This window comes from Heteronotia binoei, chromosome 5 (assembly GCF_032191835.1).
Source record: "Heteronotia binoei isolate CCM8104 ecotype False Entrance Well chromosome 5, APGP_CSIRO_Hbin_v1, whole genome shotgun sequence".
NCBI lineage: Eukaryota > Metazoa > Chordata > Lepidosauria > Squamata > Gekkonidae > Heteronotia > Heteronotia binoei.
This window is the reverse complement of record NC_083227.1, coordinates 28,243,275-28,257,254: the sequence shown is the minus strand read 5'-3', so window position 1 is coordinate 28,257,254 and position 13,980 is coordinate 28,243,275. Positions and strand designations below refer to the sequence as shown.

Sequence of the window (13,980 nt, the reverse complement as noted above, 5' to 3'; positions counted from 1 at the left end):
GACAATCAAGTTTTATGTTAGGAAAAGTGGAATGAAACTTACTGTTCTACATATAGGTAAAAAATAAGTGACCAGGGTTTCCTGGACAGAGCAGGTGCTCTGATTTTTTTTGGGGGGGAGGGGGGGTATGAACTTCCTTTTCTTGAATTTTAGCATCGAAAGCAGAATATTCTATTTTCCTAGAAGCTATAGATCTCATTCATTAAATTGTAACCTAAGGATTATTTAGTTCTTTTATTTTACTACTTTTATAATCTATTGCTCACTCATGGTGAACTTTTAAACAATATTATACTGTATTGTTGTTTCATAATGTTCAATAAAGTTGAAAATTTAAAAAAAATCACAGATGTCTTCCTATCACATTACAGTTGCTGCAAAAATTCAAAGTTATCACTTTACGCTCATCACTAATTTTAAAAGGTCTGTAGGTTTCAACAGACTGTCCTTGGTCCATGGCACAAAATAGGTTAATAGTCCCTGTGGCTGAGGTCAGACATACGTTTTTATCTGACACAGCAGCAAATGCTCGGATTTAAAGTGCACGCCCATACGACATTGGAAGAAGACGACGACATTAAATTTATATTCCACTCTCCACTTAAGAGTCTCAGAGCGACTCACAATCTCCTTTATCTTCCTCCCCCACAACAAACACTCTGTGATGGAGGTGGGGCTGAGAGAGCTCAAGGACAAGCTCTGTGATAACTATGACTGACCCAAGGCCATTCCAGCAGCTGCAAGTGGAGGAGTTGGGAATCAAATCTGGTTCTCCCAGATAAGAGTCCACACACTTAACCACTACACCAAACTGGCTCTCAGATGACAGTTGGTGAGTTGTGGGAGTGACTTCCTGTCGGACTTTTTTGATAGTGGATAAAATCCGGTCCAAAATGCTTGATGGGCCAAAAACGGATTTTCCCTGTCTGATCACACCAGCATTAGCGAGTCATCACAACTTGCATCCCAGATCAGCGCCATTTTAAAAAAAATCTTAGTGATACACGCATAACCACAGAATCAGTGAAAGGTGACAGGAGCTCCCAGGTGCCTTAAGCACCACAACAGATGCATTCTGAGCAACTGCAAATGTTTCTTTTTAATTTTTTTGGGTTGAATTTTGTGACATAATCATTATTTAGTCCATGCAGAGTGGTAAAGCTGCAGTACTGCAGTCAGAGCCCTCTGCTCACGACCTCAGTTCGATCCTAGTAGAAGCAGGTTCAGGTAGCTGGCTTGAGGTTGACTCAACCTTCCATCCTTCCGAGGTCGGTAAAATGAGTACCCAGCTTGCTGGGGGGAAAGTGTAGATGACTGCGGAAGGCAATGGCAAACCACCCCGTAAAAAGTCTGCCGTGAAAACGTTGTGAAAGCAACATCACCCCACAGTCGAAAATGACTGGTGCTTGCACAGGGTTACCTTTACCTTCTAGAAAATAGTCCCTACGAGGTTGAGCTAATCAGCAGCATTGTTTATGTGCATGCGCAAAGGCCGGGCCATCTGATCAGTCAACGATGGGACAGGCACTCTGCAAGGCGTATTATGTTTGGGATGTCTGATCAGGCAACATTTCAAATAAGGACAGACAAACAGGAGTGCCTTGCTGATGGATTAAATGGTGGGTCTGACCGCGGTCTGTGATACTGGGAAGTTAATTAAATGCTGAGGGCTGTCTCTGAATCAGGTCTGACAAGAATCAGTCAGAACAATCAGAAGAGTTAAAAATAATTTTCAGATTTTTAGGGAAAGTCCACTTTCAAGAATCCTAAAACACAACTACCCAAATGTCAACATTGGTGATCTGGAAGCTATGGTGGGCCATATCATGCTGTGCTAAGTGGTGATCTACCACTGAACTGTGACCAAGAACCGACTTTGATTTCCATCAAGCTAGAGAAAAATTTCTGCAACTTCTCCAGACAATACTACATCCTGTGCAAAATCATTAAAAAGCTGACCGGAGATTTGACCTTTGACCCTGAAACAGTCCACCCCAACCTTGTGGTGTCCAAGGCCCACAAGACCATCAAGTTTGTGGAGCATCATCTGCGAGATCTGCCAGACAGCCCAAGGCGCTTCAGCGTGTACCCTTCCATGTTAACAACTTAAGGCTTCACCTCAGGATGTCACTACTGGGAGGTGGAAATAGGTGAAAAGAACCACTGTGTTTTGGGGGTTTGCAATGACTCTGTAAGCCACAAAGGGGAGATGTGTTCTCTGCCAGAGACCAGCTACTGATGAGTGAAGCTGTTCGATGGGACAAGAATGCAGCTACCACTACCTTGTTCAGCTCCTGAACTTTTCTGAGAGTTCCACATCCTCCTTCCCACCTTGTCCAATGAATAGTAGGTGCAGCTGTATAACAATACCATACCTGGATGAGCTCCACCACCTTTTTTTCTACAAAATGACCCCTGAGGAAACATTTCAGGGCCAGTTTCATTCCCCCCTTCTGCGGGGAGAGCAAAAAGGATCACTGAAATGCAGCTATTTTAGCCTGGCAGCGGGGAGGCGTTCCCATCCCGCTGTTAGGCTGCAATGCCTCTGAGCCATTAAACTGGTCCATTTCATTTCCCTCTGCTTGGAAGCAGAGAGGAGTAAAATTGACCATTGTAATGGTTCACAGCAAGGTTGGTGTGCAGGTCCTGGAAGGCATTTCAGCCTAACAGAGGACCTGCACACTGCCAAGCTGTTAGGCTGGAATGCCTTCGAACCATGAAAATGCTCAGTTTCACTCCCCTCTACTTCCAAGAATTTCGGCTTTTAATGGGGTTCATCTATTCAGTAGCCAAATAGTTCCTCAAAAGCGCCGCGACCTCGCAACAGTGATCCATGCAACGGTCACCTCAAGATTGGACTACTGTAATGCCCTCTACTTGGGGCTACCTTTGTGCCGGACCTGGAAGTTGCAGCTAGTGCAGAATGCGTCGGCCAGGCTACTGTTGGGGCTCCCGAAATGGGAGCACATACGGCCGAGGCTGCGCAGACTGCACTGGCTGCCAGTTACATACCGAGTCCAGTACAAAGTGTTGGTCATTACCTTTAAAGCCTTATATGGCCAAGGACCAGCCTACCTGAGGGACCGTCTCTCCCCATATGAACCCCAGAGGGCACTGAGGTCAGTCGGAAAAAATAAAATGACTATCCCTGGGCCGAGAGAGGTCAGGCTCCAGAACACCAGAGCACGGGCCTTTTCAGCTGCGGCCCCTGCCCTGTGGAATCAGCTTCCGGAGGAAGTGCGGGCCCTGCGGAACCTTGACCAGTTCCGCAGGGCCTGCAAGACCGTCCTTTTTAAACGAGCATACATCGACATCGACTGCTGAATTGTTGTGAATAATAGGATCCGCCAGCATGGTCCTGCTTAGGGACCTACAATACTATGGAACTATTTAAACTGGCAGAACCAGCGCCAGAATATCACTATCGCTGCCAGATTAATTTAAATCAACTTAAATTATGTATTTTAAATATACTAACTGGTTTTTATAATGTTTAATCTTTTATTGTTAAATTTAAAGTTTTTATTCATCACTGTAAATGTATAAAATGTTGTCAGCCGCCCTGAGCCGCCTAGGCGGGGAGGGCGGGATACAAATAAAATCTATTATTATTATTATTATTATTATTATTATTATTATTATTATTATTATTATTATTATTATTATTATATAAAATTGCATTCATCTTAGAAAATACCAAGTAAGTAACAACAGGATATTTATTCAATAATTTTTTTCAGTTTAGGTGAACTGAATGCACACCCCTAATCAGAACCTCCTACTACAGATTAGTTAAAGGAAATCCCTCTAGCTGAGTAAACTTTTGCTTCCTTATCAAATAGCAGATGGATTTTCTCTAGCTAATGTGCATTTTTTGACATATGAGATGAATATTTAGATATGTGTTATTTCCCACATTCTTAAAATTTATATGGTTTTTCGCCTATGTGAGTTCGTCGATGGACAATAAGGCCTGGACTTCCAGCAAACGTCTTCCCACACTCCAAGCATTTATATGGTTTCTCTCCTGTGTGGACTCGTCGATGGACAATAAGGCCTGGACTTGCAATAAAGGACTTTCCACATTCCAGGCATTTATATGGTTTCTCCCCTGTGTGGATTCGTCGATGGACAATAAGGCCTGAACTCCGGGAAAATGTCTTTCCACATTCCAAGCATTTATATTTTTCTCCTGGCTGCATTTGTTGATGGACAATAAGGCTTGGATTTCCAAGTAACATTTTTCCAGACTCCAAGCATTTATATAGTTTCTCTCTTTGGTGGACACGTCGATGGATAGTAAGCTCTGTATTCCGAGCAAAGCACTTTCCACACTCCAAGCATTTATATGGTTTCTCTGAAGTGTGGATACGTTGATGGGCAGAGAGATTACCTCTCTGTGCAAAGCTCTTTCCACACTCCGAACACTTATATGGTTTCTCTCCAGTGTGGATTCGCCGATGGTCAGTAAGAGCTGAACTTCGAGCAAAGCTCTTTCCACACTCCAAGCATATATATGGTTTCTCCCCTGTGTGGATTCGTTGATGAGCGGTAAGGCTGGCACTCCGAGCAAAACTCTTCCCACACTGAAAGCATTTATGAGGTTTGTCCCCAGTGTGAATTCTTTGGTGTTGCATAAGATGTGCCTTCTGAACAAAGGTCTTTCCACATTCCAAACATTTATATGGTTTCTCCCCAGTGTGGATTCTCCAGTGTGTATCAAATGCTGATTGATAACAGATTGTTTTCCCACACACAGGACAATTGATTCTTCCATGGTATGGCAGGATCTCCTGGGATTCATTCCCCATCTTTCGTTTTGTTTCAGCTTCTCCTCTCTGCTTATTCCCTTCCATTGTGAGCTGTAGTAGTTCTCCTTTCGGCATATTCTGGAGACCATTTGCCTCTGGGATTAAGAACAAAAAGTGGTAAGACTTCTAAGCGAAACCAGAATAAAAAACAGAAGGCCTTAACGATAGAACAGACATTACTTTAAGGGGAGACAAATCCTGCCACATATTGCCTTTTGTTTCTTCCTTGGAAGGAAGTTTCATCACAGAGAAGCTGCCTCAGTGAAATATTTCTGAAGGCTGGCTACCACTAAGGCAATTCTAGAGGAGACTTTCTCCTCTCCTTTGAACCTTCTGGAAACTGTAGCTAGGGAAACAGGAGGCTGGATGAGATAGCCTCTATCAAATCTCTTCCTGAATGCAAACTTTGGGGCTGAGCTTTACAATAGAACTACAGAGACTCAAGCTGAGCTCCCAGCTTATATTACACATTAGAATTGTCTTGGGCTAATCATGCTTTCCCAAGATTTTTTGCCTCCAGGGTTGTTGTGCAGGTAGATGCAATGACCTCACAAATGCTGCTTGCAGTCCTTAAAACAAAGGGCAGGATCACAGGTGAGAATTCACAGAAGACAACCAATAAAGGGAGCATGCATTGCACCCCAAGAGATCTCTTCCCCTGGACTCATCACCTCTCTCCAAAGAACCACTCCCAATCAGAAGTGTTTTATAGCATTATTGATTTTTGTGAGTTCTTCAACAAAAGATCCATAGAAGCAAATAAATAAATGCTGAATATTGTCCACAAGATTAGGCACCATTTAGCCTGAATTTTGTTCTCAGTTTTAATCCCTCTTTCACAGGTAGTTTCAGCTGTTTCCTTCAGAAATTTCTCAGTCCTGCAGTGGCTAAAAGTTAGCAAAAGAGGCCTTATCCAGATTCACCCCAGAAAAAGTCCACAAGACACATACCTGCTGATCTCTCACTTTCTTGTTGGTCCTGGAAATATTGATTTCTATTTCCTTGCAGGGTGGACATAGAACCAGATCTGGGAACCAAAATTCTCCCTTTTGGGGAAAGAAACAGACCAGTTACTTCATGGGAGGTCACCTGCCTACTGTTTTGATCCTGAAGTAAACATCTGTTGATCCTACTAGTGCCCAAAATGGAAAAGGAAAAAAAGTACTTTAGCATAGAGAAAGGAAGCCCTAGCCCAGATAACGCCATCTTAGACCCATACACCAAGCTAATTACACCAAAGTAATTGAAAGTAGCTTAAAGTAACTAATTTCCTCTTCTCTTTTTTAAAAAACCTGTTCTTTATTACTCTTCAGTCTAATGGGTGAAGCAGGAAAGAGCAGATGAGTAGGGGAGAAAAATGTTATTATCCACACTGCTACTCAATTATTAACAGCCTATTCACTCCATGAATCAACTCCAACAGAAACAACTACCCTTGGTCAATAAGCCCTCACTATGTGTCAACCAGAATCCTTAAAATCATGCAAGAGAGCTATAAAATTAAAACAAGAGTTAAAAAGCAGTTAAAACAGATCAAAAGGAAAGAAAGGAAAAAGAAATCTTAGCCGTATCAAATCAAAAACAAAATCCCTACATGAATCCCCCTCAAACCATTTCATTTAACTCAATTTCCATGCCACTCTTACTCCATCCAACTAAGGGAGAGAGAGGAGGTTTTGGCCCTGAGTCTATAAAACAAAAGGGGGAGGGGAAAAGATAAAGGCTAAAAGCTAATTAATTCAACACTAACTCGGACAAAGAGCAGAAAACAAAAGACCAACTAGTTAAGATAAGCAAAATAAGGATAAAATGTTCCTGAAAATGGAGCCCGGCCTCACAGTGTCCTATCACATCAGAACTGGCTCTTAGCTCCTGTGACGGGGGGACCATTCTACTAAGCACTCCCCTGGAAGGATCATCCTGCCATTGATTCAGGGGTCAAAACTTACCTTTCAGAAAATGGCACAGTAGGCACAGGTAGCGTTGGTTTATTTAATCAGACTGGGAGGGAAGGGAGGGGATATTTACATAGGTTTTCAGGATTTAGAAGATGTAGGCAGACAGTTAAAACTGAACACAGAACTGTGTCTGAAGTAACTGACTTCACAAGATACAGTGTTTCCTTTAAAGTGATTTAACTTTCCCCAAAGGTATCATTGATGTTAAAAGTATCTTTTTATAGCTGTTGTAGTTTTCTGGGTAACTTTCCCACTTTCTAAACACACAACCTCGAGTGTACCCTGCTTTGACCCTTGGGTTATAAGGCTAGGGTTTCTCCACTAGACCTCTATCTCCAGCATGATCATTACTATCTTCTCTTTAAGATAAACAACCTGCGCCTTCGACACCTTTTGAGAGCCTTTCACAGCCACCTCACAACATTTTGCCAAAGCCTCATTTACCAGATTTCTTGTCTTTTCCCTCTTTGGACACTAAGCTAAATACAGGAAACTGTTTTCCTTCTTAATATGTGATTCTGTGTTTTACACATAGAGACTGTTCTTAACTCCTGGGAACAGCCTCCCACCAGAGTTTCCAGAGGTCCCTGCCTGTGTGTTGGCCCAGTCCAGTCCTCTACTGAGAGTCCAAGAGCCCTATCAGAGTTTTTCTAGGAAGTGGCCAGTTTTCTCTTCAGCATCTCTGAATCAAGAGAAAGGAGAGCCTTACCCAGAGAGGCAACATTCTGACAATTCTCCTCCATGACTTCCTTGTGAAGGTTTTTTTGGTCCAGATCCAGCATGGCCCACTCATCCTCGGCAAAATGAACAGACACCTCCTCAAAGGTCACCAAGCCCTGAAAAGAAAAAAGCATAAACACCTCCATCTTTACACATAATGTAAGAATTCTTCCCCTTCTAAGGGCAAACCAAAAGGACTATAATTTGATGTTCACCTTCAGGATTCAAACCTCTATCAGATGGTTTCATTTTCTGTCTAATGAGCAGCAGAGATAGCAGCAAATGGAATGAGAGAGAGATTCTATCAGGTCTTGCTTGGGGTGGGGGGAGTAGACTTGCCAAGTTCAATTCAAGAAATATCTGGGGACTTTGGGGATGGAAGCAGGAGACATTGAGGTGGAGCCAGAAACATGGGTGTGGCAAGCACAACTGAACTCTGAAGGGAGTTCTGGCCATCACATTTAAAGGGACCACACACCTTTTAAATGCCTTCCCTCCATTGGAAATAATAAAGGATATTCTTTTGGGACTCATAGAATTGGACCCCCTGGTCCAATCCTTTTGAAACTTGGAGGATATTTTGAGAAGAGGCACCAGATACTATGCTGAAAATTTGGTGCAGGATCCCCAGTATCACACTTACCTGATCTGGCTGCATGGAAGCTGCTCTCTCTCTGCCACAAAAAGATGGCAAAGAACACACCACTGGTTTCAAGGCACTGCCTGGAAAAATGAAAAGGTAGTTGGAAAGGCATTCTATGCTTCCCAAGTTTTTAGCATTTCTGTTTTCTGGGGGGGAAAGATTTTCCTTTTCTTAGCTCACAGTCACATATATCCTTGCATCCTTATACTGTAAAAAAAATCTGCTTCCACACTTTTGCCCAGTGCCATCTTCCTAAAGTTTCCTATGCAAGCCTATGGGCTGTTTATCCAGTGGTACAAAACTCACATATTAAGAAAAAGCAACACTGAAATGCAAGGGACAGGCAGTTCTAAACCCACTGATAGAACGACAGTTCACATATCCCCAAATCTCTTTGCAAGTGGGTAAGATCAACTCATAGAAGTCCCGTGGCAGAGTAGTCAGCTGCCGTACTGTGGTCCAAGCTCTGCTCGCAACCTGAGTTCGATCCCAGCAGAAACTGGGTTCAGGTAGCCGGCTCCAGGTTGACTCAGCCTTCCGAGGCCAGTAAAATGAGTACTCAGCTTGCTGGGGCGAAAATGTAGATGACTGGGGAAGGCAATGGCAAACAACCCCGTTAAAAAGTCTGCTGTGACCCTTCCCTCTAACTTACCTGTTCCCTCTAACTTTCTGAAAACTAATAAACATTTTCAAACAGTAAAAAGTCTACTGTGAAAACGTTGTGATGCGACGTCACCCCATGGGTCAGTAACGACCCGGTGCTTGCACAGGGGACTACCTACCTTAAGATCAACTCATATGGGAAAAGGCAGCCTTGCTACTGGTGACAAACCAACAGTTACCTTCTAGGCATCCTAGCTAGGTGCCACTGACACATCACCTTTATTATATTTATGTGACCTGTTCTGGATTTCCCCCCTGTTCTACAATCCCAACCAATGTTCCCTCTAAGTTGAGGAATCTTGCGAGCAAAAATTCTACTTTGTGAGCTGTTAGCATTAAAGTTGTGAGACAGCGATTTGGCTACTGCATGAATCAGTTTGCTCTGGGGCCAGGGCCATCCTTCCTGAGCTAAGACAAAAATGTGTGAGCTGGAGGCTAAAAAAACTGTGAGCTAGCTCACACTAACTCAGCTGAGAGGGAAATCTGATCCCAACCGGTGTTCCCTGTAAGCTGAGTTAGCGTGAGCTAGCTCACAGATTTTTAGCCTCCAGCTCATGTTTTTTTCGTCTTAGCTCAGGAAGGATGACCCCAGAGCACAATAATTTATGCAGGAGCTCACAACTTTGAATGCCAGGAGCTCACAAAGTAGAATTTTTGCTCACAAGACTCTGCAGTTTAGAGGGAACATTGACCCCAACCCAAAATTCTTTTGTCTTATTAGGAAAGTTTGCATTTGGATTCGTACTTCTTAATGTGATAATAGGTTGATGTTATGTTGTAATCTGCTTACTGATTCATTGACTTCTTTTTATCATACTTATCTGCCTTAAGCCTCAGTAAGAAAGGCAGATTATAAGTGGCAACAATAATAATAGGACCTTCCCTATGAGGAAAAGCTGAAGAATCTGGGACATTTTTAGTTTAGAAAAGAAATGACTAAGGGCATGATAGAGGTTTGTAAAATTAGGCATGGGGTGGAGAGAGTTAACAAAGGGAAATTTTTCTCTCTCTCCTCAAAGACTAGAACTCGAGGGCATCCAATGAAGCCGATGGGCAGTAGGTTCAAGATGGACAAAAGGAAACACTACTTGACACAGAGAGTGATTCAAATGTAGAATTCACTGTCTAAGATTGTAATGATGGTCACAGGAATAAACAGCTTGAAAAGGAGATTAGGTAGATTCATGGAGGAGAATTCTCTCAATGGCCACCAACCATAGTGACTAAAGGGAACCTCCACATCTGGAGGCACTAATCCTCCGAATCCCAGAGCCAGAAGGCAACATAAGAGGAATGCCTGGGCATCTATACCCTATAGCCAGTTTGGAGAGGAAAGCTAGTTTGGTGTAGTGGTTAAGTGTGCGGACTCTTATCTGGGAGAACCAGGTTTGATTCCCCACTACTCCACTTTCAGCTGCTGGAATGGCCTCGCATCAGCCATAGGTCTGGCAGAGATTGTCCTTGAAAGGGCAGCTGCTGTGAGAGCCCTCTCAGCCCCACCCACCTCACAGGGCGTCTGGTGTGGGGGAGGAAGATAAAGGAGATTATGAGCCGCTCTGAGACTCTGAGATTCGGAGTGGAGGGCAGGATATAAATCCAGTACCTTCTTCTTCTACTGCTGGACCTCCAGAGGAACTGGCTGACCACTGAGTGAGACAGGAGGCTGGCCTAGATGGATCATTGGTCTGATCTAGCAGGGCTTTTCTTATGTTCTTAACTCCTTTACTGCTAGGGTAAGAGGTGAGGTGGATTGGAAATGTCTACATTGTATTTTCTCCTATACATTTAGTAGATTCTCATCTATAATATTTATTTGCAGGGCTTTTTTTGTAGCAGGAACTCCTCTGCATATTAGGCCACACACTCCTGATGTAGCCAATCCTCTTGGAGCTTACAGTAGATCCTATAAGAAGAGCCCTGTAAGCTCATTGAGGATTGGCTACATCAGGGGGCATGGCCTAATATGCAAAGTAATTCCTGCTACCAAAAAAGCCCTGTTTATTCGGCCTCTATACCACCCTCCCTGCAGAGAGGGCTGAGTGGTGTACAGCAGTTAAAAACACACACATTAAAATACAGTCTACTAATATAAAGATAATGTCATAAAACCTACATGGTGCCACAATGCATACATTTCTGACTTTAAATTGATTCTCAGTTTCCACTTCCCCAGATGGAGATGTCCAAACTGAGAAGCTGGAATGCAGCATCTTTCCCACACAGGACTGGGAGGCATAGAAGCAGCCCCCGCACACTCAAGGAGGACATGCAGTGAGGACAGTACCTCTTTTGATCTTACCTGGAAAAGCTGCTCCATGGTTATCTTGGTGCACAATCCAGTCCTGCACCTGAAACAGAATTGGGGATTAGAAACAGAACAGAAAACTGGCTTTTAGGGGCCTTTAAAAGTTGGGGGCAATTCCTGTATATTTTTAGGCTTTTCTTATTCACACACTGTGCCCCCCACACTACATAAATAAAGACCTCTCACCTGCTGGTCCTGATTTTTGTCCTCTGCCTGGCTGAGGAGGAAGCCTTCTGCCAGGGCCACCGCCTGGGAACTGGTCTCTGGCCCGCATTCCCTCACCCAGCTCTCCATCTCCGGTGGTAGGATGGCCAGGATCTGCTCCAGGATCACCAAGTCCAGCATCTCCTTCTTGCTGTGCCTTTCCGGCTTCAGCCACTGGTGGCAAAGATGGTGGAGTCGGTTGCATGCCTCTCGAGGTCCCTGGGCATCCTCATAGCAGAAGTACCTGAACTGCTGGCACTGCACATCTGGAGGAAGGATGTCTCCCAGGCTCTTTGGTATGGTTCCTTCCTGCAGTTCCCTTCTGCTCCCAGGCCTGGTGGCATAAAGGCCTTCAGGAGCAGCTGAATCTGGCTCTCTCTGCATGCTCCCTTCCTTTCCAAACAATCTCCGCCTTCCTCCTCTGCCAGGTTCTTCCGTATACTGATAAAAAAGGACACCCGGGAGGGTAATAGTAAAAACAAAAGCAAAAAATGCACGGGTAGACCATCAACAGGAGACCTGTGGCACGGAGTGGTAAAGCTGCAGTATGGCAGTACGAGCGCTCTGCTCACGACCTGAGTCTGCCGTGAGAATGTCGTGATGCAATGTCACCCCAGAACACCTTTACCTTTTTAGACGGTCAACAATGTGAATGCTCCTTCTGATATTTATAAACAATTCATTGTTGCATTAATACAGATATACAACATCATAACTGGGTTGGTGGTCACAATACCAGATACTAGTGTTATCATAATAAAGTCTCCATCAAGGCAGTAAGTGAGAAAGTTCACAATTATAAACAAAAATACAAGAAGATAAGTGGGGAATTCCTCCTACAATTGGCAGTGTCCAAAAGACCTCAGTAGTTTGTAGCATATATCTGAAGACATTCTCAAGATAACAGCAGTTGAAAACACCCTTCCCAGGTAAGAAGATATTGGATTTCTATCCCGCCCCCCCCCCTCTGAAGAGTCTCAGAGCGGCTCACAATCTCCTTTACCTTCCTCCCCCACAACAGACACCCTGTGAGGTGGGTGGGGCTGGAGAGGGCTCTCACAGCAGCTGCCCTTTCAAGGACAACCTCTGCCAGAGCTATGGCTGACCCAAGGCCATGCTAGCAGGTCCAAGTGGAGGAGTGGGGAATCAAACCCGGTATCTTTCTTGGTGTTTCAAAACATTTCTTCTTCAGTAACAGCTGTTTAATGGAACCAGATTTCACAAATATGTAAGGCACAGGTCAAAATTACAATGGAATCAGTAGATTCCTCTGACTTTCTCACTTATTGCATGGATGGAGAGTTTATTATGATAACATTAGTGTCTGGTATTGTGACCACCAATCCAGTTTATTATGTTGTATATCTGTATTTATGCAATAATTAATCGTTTATAAATATCAGAAAGAGCATTCGCATTGCTGAGGTTCTTCTGTATAGGCCAGATCCATCATCTCCTTCAAACCACAACTGATTTGGGGACTGATATGTATGACACTTGTATCTGAAGAAATGATCTCTGACTCCCAAAAGCTCGTGCTGGAATCAAGGGTGCTAGTCACTAAGAAGATGGATGGAGCTAGTGAAGAGGAGCTTCAGTGTAGCAAGCAGAAAGGCTTCTCCTTCACTTAATAAAAGCATTGCTAAACTATGAACTATAAATGCAGTATTAGCATATACTTGAAACTGGGTTTTTTGTCCCAATGTACATCTCACCCAAAGAGTGATTAACACAAGGAATTCACTGCCACAGAGGATGGCAGCAGCTACAAGCATGGAAAGCTTCAAGAGGGGATTGGACAAACATCTGGAGCAGAGGTCCATTAGCAGCTATTAGCCACAGTGAAGAAGAAGAAGAATTGCAGATTTATACCCTGCCCTTCTCCCTGAATCATAGACTCAGAGCGGCTTACAATCTCCCATATCTTCCTCCCCCACAACAGACACCCTGTGAGGTGGGTGGGGCTGAGAAGGATCTCACAGCAGCTACCCTTTCAAGGACAACTCCTGCCAGAGCTATGGCTATCCCAAGGCCATTCCAGCAGGTGCAAGCGGAGGAGGGGGGAATCAAACCCGGTTCTTCCAGATTAGAGTCCACACACTTAACCACAACACCAAACTGGCTCTCTACACCAAACTGGTGTATTGATGGAACTCTCAGTCTGGAGCAAGTGATGCTCTGTATTCTTGGTGCTTGCAGGGAGGGCAACAGTGGGAGGGCTTCTGGTGTCCTGGCCCCACTGGTGGACCTCCTGATGGCACCTGGTTTTTTTGGCCACTGTGTGACACAGTGTTGGACTGGATGGGCCATTGGCCTGATCCAACATGGCTTCTCTTTTGTCCTTATCTCCCCTTACATTTACCAACCCTGAACTTCATTTGTCACATTATCACCCACTCAGTTTATGGAGGTCCTCTTGGAGCTCTTCACAATCAGCCTTGGTTTTCACCATCCTAAATAATTCTGTCATCTGTAACCTTAACCAATACACAGCTCTCCTGTAATTCCACATCATTTATGAACAAATTAAAGCATACCAACGCCAATACTGATTCCTGTGGCACCTCTCTGCTTATTTCCCTCCATTGTGAGGACTGCCTATTATTCCTACTCTTTGTTTCCTGTCATTTAACCAGCTGGATTGGCCCAGGTGTCCCTGAGAAGCAGATTTCTAGA

At 44.0% G+C, this 13,980-nt stretch overlaps 3 protein-coding genes across 3 annotated transcripts in view; 1 reads left to right on the top strand and 2 right to left on the bottom strand.

Moving 5' to 3' along the window:
* LOC132571892 (uncharacterized) overlaps positions 1 to 13,980 on the top strand; it is an 851,656-nt gene that overhangs the window by 680,311 nt on the left and 157,365 nt on the right. The gene's annotated exons all lie outside the window — the stretch shown is intronic.
* Positions 1 to 13,980, bottom strand: part of LOC132570973 (oocyte zinc finger protein XlCOF6-like) — a gene marked incomplete at its 5' end in the record, with an annotated part of 164,420 nt that overhangs the window by 79,382 nt on the left and 71,058 nt on the right. The gene's annotated exons all lie outside the window — the stretch shown is intronic.
* Positions 3,706 to 13,980, bottom strand: part of LOC132570975 (zinc finger protein 420-like) — a 48,738-nt gene continuing 38,463 nt past the window's right edge. The window contains exons 8-10 of the mRNA XM_060237611.1: positions 8,133 to 8,212; positions 7,479 to 7,605; positions 3,706 to 4,906 (exon numbers count right to left, since the gene is read on the bottom strand). Coding sequence (XP_060093594.1) covers positions 3,921 to 4,906; positions 7,479 to 7,605; positions 8,133 to 8,212 — 1,193 coding nt within the window. The 3' untranslated portion in view covers positions 3,706 to 3,920. The remainder of the gene's footprint in view (positions 4,907 to 7,478; positions 7,606 to 8,132; positions 8,213 to 13,980) is intronic.